Raw genomic sequence first — 4,856 nt, forward strand, 5'->3', positions numbered from 1 at the left:
AGATGAGTCATTGCTGTTTGATGTCAAACCATTCGACTGTGGACATGTCTCCTTTGCTAGTGACGTAGGAGGAGAAATCAAGAAACAAGGAAAGGTCTCAAATGGTACTTTGACCTTTGATGAAGTCAATCTTGTGGAACAGCTCAACCACAATTTGCTCAGTGTCTCTCAAATCTGTGATAAGCATTTCTCAACTCTCTTTACAAAAAATGAGTGTCTAATTCTCAAACCAGGTTTTAAAGTCACTAATGAGTGGGTTTTGTTGCGTACTCCGAGGCATAACGATGCATATATTCTGGACATGAGAAGCAATTATTCAATGACGACTGCTTCTTGTTTGATGTTCAAGGCCTCGGAGAACGACTCATCCTTATGGCATTGACGCTTGGGTCACGTTAACTTTAAGAACTTGAATAAGTTAGTTAAAGGTGACCATGTGAGGGGTTTGCCTATAAAATCTTTTCATTGTGCTGAAAAATGTTTATCTTGCTCTAAATGCAAACAGCACAAACTGTCTCCCCAAGACCGTTAATTCCATAAATTCCACCCTTCAACTGTTACACATGGATCTTTTTGGTCCAATTCAACCTTTGGCAATAGGTCGAAAAGCCTATTGCCTGGTTATTACTGATGATTACTCGCGTTTTAGTTGGAGTTTTCTTCTAGGGCATAAGGATGAGACAGCTTAGTTTCTACTCAGGTTCATTGTATTGGTTAAGAATCAAACGGATAAAAGAGTCAGGTGCATCAGAAGTGAACGGAACAGAATTCTACAACAAGGTTGTCAATGAGTTTTGCCACAACAAGGGGATTCTTCGTCAGTTCAGTGCTCCTTATACTCCTGAAAAAAATGGGGTGGCTGAAAGGCGAAACCATACATTGGTAGAAGCAGCAAGAACAATGCTATCATACTCAAAACTTCCATTGTTTTTCTGGGGTGAAGCCATAAATGCTGCCTGCTTTACCCAGAATCGTGTGTTGCTGAACAAGAGATTGAACAAGACTCCTTATGAAGTTTTCTATGGAACAAAGCCAAGGGTTAACTTCTTCAGAACAATTGGATGTCCTTGCACAGTGCTCCAAACGAATGCTGGTTCAACTTCCAAGTTTGCTGAGAAGGCAGATGAGTGCTACTTTGTTGGTTATTCTGCTAACAAAAGTGCTTATCGCGTCTACAACAAGAAAACCAGAGTAATATTGGAATCATTCAACATTGATTGGTGTTGGTGCATTTTGTGACCGTCGCTATGTAATTCTGATCAGCGGAAACGAAGTACGAAGTTAGAACAACTTCACCATAGGCGAAGTTATAACAACTTCGCCTACTGGCCCAAGCCCAAGCCCTCGAAGTTGTTTCGATATATATATATGTGTCTTGTTTAGGTTTGAGTATCCAGAAAATTAGAGTATAGTGTGTCCAGTTCAAGTAGCTAGAGAGAAACCGAGAGGGAGAGTCGTGTGGGACGACCCGAGGTAGAGCTCACCTCAGGTCGGCCGTCATTTGTTTTCGTGTTTGGTATGTAACGAGTTATGATTATTATATGAAAGGATCTGCAGATTCGTTTATCCCGTTCTTGTGTTTGTTCGTGTGTTTATGTATGTGTAATCGTGTTATTCATCTTCTACACCATTAAACGAGTCTAGGAGGATTCCGCACTCCTAGACCTCGTGCAGATCTCATATCGATCGGCGACACCCCGGGCGGACTTACAAGTGGTATTAGAGCCTTAGGCTCTTATGCTATGGTTCGAGATCTGCGTTTTGGTGTTTCTGGCACGTTTTTGATGCGTTTTTGGCCGAACAGCCGTCGCAGGCGAAGTTATGGGGTTCAGACGAAGTTGTCGCTTAAATTTTTGGGTTTAGACGAAGATATAAGGTTAAGCGAAGTTATGTACAAGCGAAGTTATGGACAGGCGAAGTTAAAGAGGAGCGAAGTTGACTTTTAGGCGAAGTTAAAAAAAAAAAAGAGTTTTCGTCTGTATGGCCAGGTGTACGCGATTATTGTGAGACCGAAGACGTTGTTCCGTCAACGAGTGAAACTTGTTATCTCTTGGTCTTACGTGTCAACTCTGGATATGGAGTTGAGGTTGTGAATGGGATATTGATTGAAAATGGATATTGACACATATTTGGGTGTTTGTGGGCAATGAAATTGTTGTTGTTCGAGGTTGACCAACTGAAGAAAGTCAAATTGAACTGAAGGTTTTTGTCATTACTGGATTGCGGTCAGAGCATATTATTTATGTTATTTTCAAGGCGTTCGAGAATTGGATCCTGAAACGTGATGCTTATTTATTAAAGTGAAAAGTCTGGAACAAGTTGGATTTAATCGGGAATTAAAGTGTTTATGTTCTTGATCGTTATCCCTGGTGATTGAAGATGCTTCGGATTAATTAATGCTCATGTGTGTTAGATTCTGTCAAGGTGGTTTTGTGATGAAATTGATCACTTGATGTTGAGTAGTTGAAGATTAAACCTTATCGTATGCCGACGTGTTGGTGAAGTTGTGGAGGGAGCCCAACTTCACGTGTTGGTGAAGTCAGAATGACTCACGTGATTGGTTGAGATGATCAATTAGGCACGGGGATGCATGCATTTCAAAGACCTCAATCTATATAGTCGGAGAAGCTTACACTGAAGGAGAGATCGGATATGGAAGACACTGGGTGATTGGTAGATTTGTGAAGCTACAAGACAGTTTCAGACACGGCTGGTTGAAGAGCAAACAGAAGATCATCAGTTAAGAGGGAGTCTGTTGGTGCATGTTTTGTAACAGATGATCTTTTGTGTTTGTTAGAATTGAGAGCAACGGTCAAAGGGGAGTCTGTTGGTGCATTTTGTGACCGTCGCTATGCAATTCTGATTAGCGGAAACGAAGTACGAAGTTAGAAAAACTTCACCATAGGCGAAGTTATAACAACTTCGCCATTGGCGAAGTTGTAACAACTTCTGCCATAGGCGAAGTTAGAACAACTTCGCCATAGGCGAAGTTATAACAACTTCGCCTACTGGCCCAAGCCCAAGCCCGCGAAGTTGTTTCGATATATATATATGTGTCTTGTTTAGGTTTGAGTATCCATAAAATTAGAGTATAGTGTGTCCAGTTCAAGTAGCTAGAGAGAAACCGAGAGGGAGAGTCGTGTGGGACGGACCGAGGTAGAGCTCACCTCGGGTCGGCCGTCATTTATTTTCGTGTTTGGTATGTAACGAGTTATGATTATTATATGAAAGGATCTGCAGATTCGTTTATCTCGTTCTTGTGTTTGTTCGTGTGTTTATGTATGTGTAACCGTGTTCTTCGTCTTCTACACCATTAAACGAGTCTAGGAGGATTCCGCACTCCTAGACCTCGTGCGGATCTCGTATCGATCGGCGACGCCCCGGGCGGACTTACAATTGGCAAGAATTAAACCCTACGGATGCACACAACGGTCCTAACTGGATGTTCGATTATGAAAGTTTGTTCAAGCAGTTTCAAGGGATGTACGTAACACCAGTTGCACCACCGGTTTTCCGTGTGGTTCCTGCTCCCGTTCAACCTGAAGATGATCAGTCAATCTTGATGCAAGCTGTAGTAAGAGGTCTGGAAGATGTTAATGTAGCTGCTCCTGTACCTGTACTGAATGCACCACCTGTGGCTAATCAATCAGCCGCGGTAAATGAAGTTCAGCCAACAGCAGATACTACTGAAATGCCCACTGTCGAAGACACCACAGATTCAGATACCGATTCATGCATGTCAGCAGACAATGTAGAGCATGACCAGACTGATCATGCAGTAAATCCTCCAGCATAACCTAGTGTGGTGGATTCTGTTCCCACACCTCCCTCAGAAGAAGAAAATCAAAGTCCTGCTGAAGAGGCTGATGCATCAAATGTGCAGAACGAAGTGACTCAGTATGTAGCTTCTGGCAACACAGACGCAACTTCTATTCCAGCCATCTTTGTGCCATTTTATGACAACCTATGGGAAGGTCCCATTGCTCAAGAACATCTGGTTGATCAAGAAGAAGGTGCCATTGACCCTCAACCAAATGCTCCTGTTAATGTGTCAACAGTTTTCCATCCCATAGAGAGCTTATCCATTGAGCTTGAAGCAACACCAGTCAAGCATGTCGAACAAATTCCTCAATTACCGATCCACCGACGACGTCTGACTGAGAATATCATTGGAGATCCATTAGCTGGTATTCAAACACGCAGCACTTCTGGTAACATTAACAAATGTCTTTTTGCTTGTTTTATTTCACAGGTTGAGCCCAAAGACTACAAAGTTGCATTGAAAGAAAATTCTTGGGTTGAAGCCATGCAAGAAGAGTTGTTACAGTTTAAGAAGCTGAATGTTTGGAGGCTAGCAAGGAAACCGGAACATAAGAAGCCGATTGGAACGAAGTGGGTGTTCCGAAATAAAAAGGACGACAAAGGGTTATCATCAGAAACAAAGCCCGGCTTGTTGTACAAGGCTTTTGGCAATGTGAGGGATATGATTATGATGAGGTTTATGCACCCGTAGCCAGATTAGAAACAATTCGTATCTTTTTGGCCTACGCCTCATACATGAACTTCAAAGTATATCAAATGGACATAAAGACCGCTTTCTTGTACGGAAAGGTGAAAGAAGAAATCTACGTCAGCCAACCTCCAGGTTTTGAGGATCCGAATCATTCTGATCATGTCTATCGTCTTGACAAAGCACTTTATGGTCTTCACCACGCACCCCGTGCCTAGTATGCCACACTGGCTAACCATTTGGTGAAGAATGGGTACAAAAGAGGAATTGTCGATCAAACACTCTTTGCCAAGAAGGTTGAGGGTGATCTGATTCTAGTCCAAGTGTATGTTGATGACATTATTTT

At 42.3% G+C, this 4,856-nt stretch overlaps 1 protein-coding gene across 1 annotated transcript; it reads left to right on the plus strand.

The window, feature by feature from the left end:
• The first annotated feature begins 675 nt into the window (after positions 1-675).
• On the plus strand, positions 676-4,513 carry LOC143603208 (uncharacterized). The gene is made up of 3 exons (XM_077080083.1): positions 676-1,137; positions 3,473-3,778; positions 3,884-4,513. The coding sequence occupies exons 1-3, from the start codon at positions 676-678 to the stop codon at positions 4,511-4,513; spliced, it is 1,398 nt and encodes a 465-aa protein (XP_076936198.1).
• The last annotated feature ends 343 nt before the right edge of the window (positions 4,514-4,856 follow it).

Source organism: Bidens hawaiensis, unplaced genomic scaffold (genome assembly GCF_021521415.1).
Source record: "Bidens hawaiensis isolate Kalapana, Puna unplaced genomic scaffold, B.hawaiensis_p1.1 tig00061021_1, whole genome shotgun sequence".
Lineage (NCBI taxonomy): Eukaryota > Viridiplantae > Streptophyta > Magnoliopsida > Asterales > Asteraceae > Bidens > Bidens hawaiensis.

What these genes read in the sequence shown, in the direction of transcription:
- LOC143603208 (XM_077080083.1), top strand. Translation starts at nt 676, where the DNA reads ATGAGACAGCTTAGTTTCTACTCAGGTTCATTGTATTGGTTAAGAATC. An exon ending in AGGCAGATGAGTGCTACTTT is followed by an intron (nt 1,138 to 3,472) that starts GTTGGTTATTCT and finishes TTGTTCAAGCAG; the next exon opens with TTTCAAGGGATGTACGTAAC. An exon ending in ATGACCAGACTGATCATGCA is followed by an intron (nt 3,779 to 3,883) that starts GTAAATCCTCCA and finishes TCAAATGTGCAG; the next exon opens with AACGAAGTGACTCAGTATGT.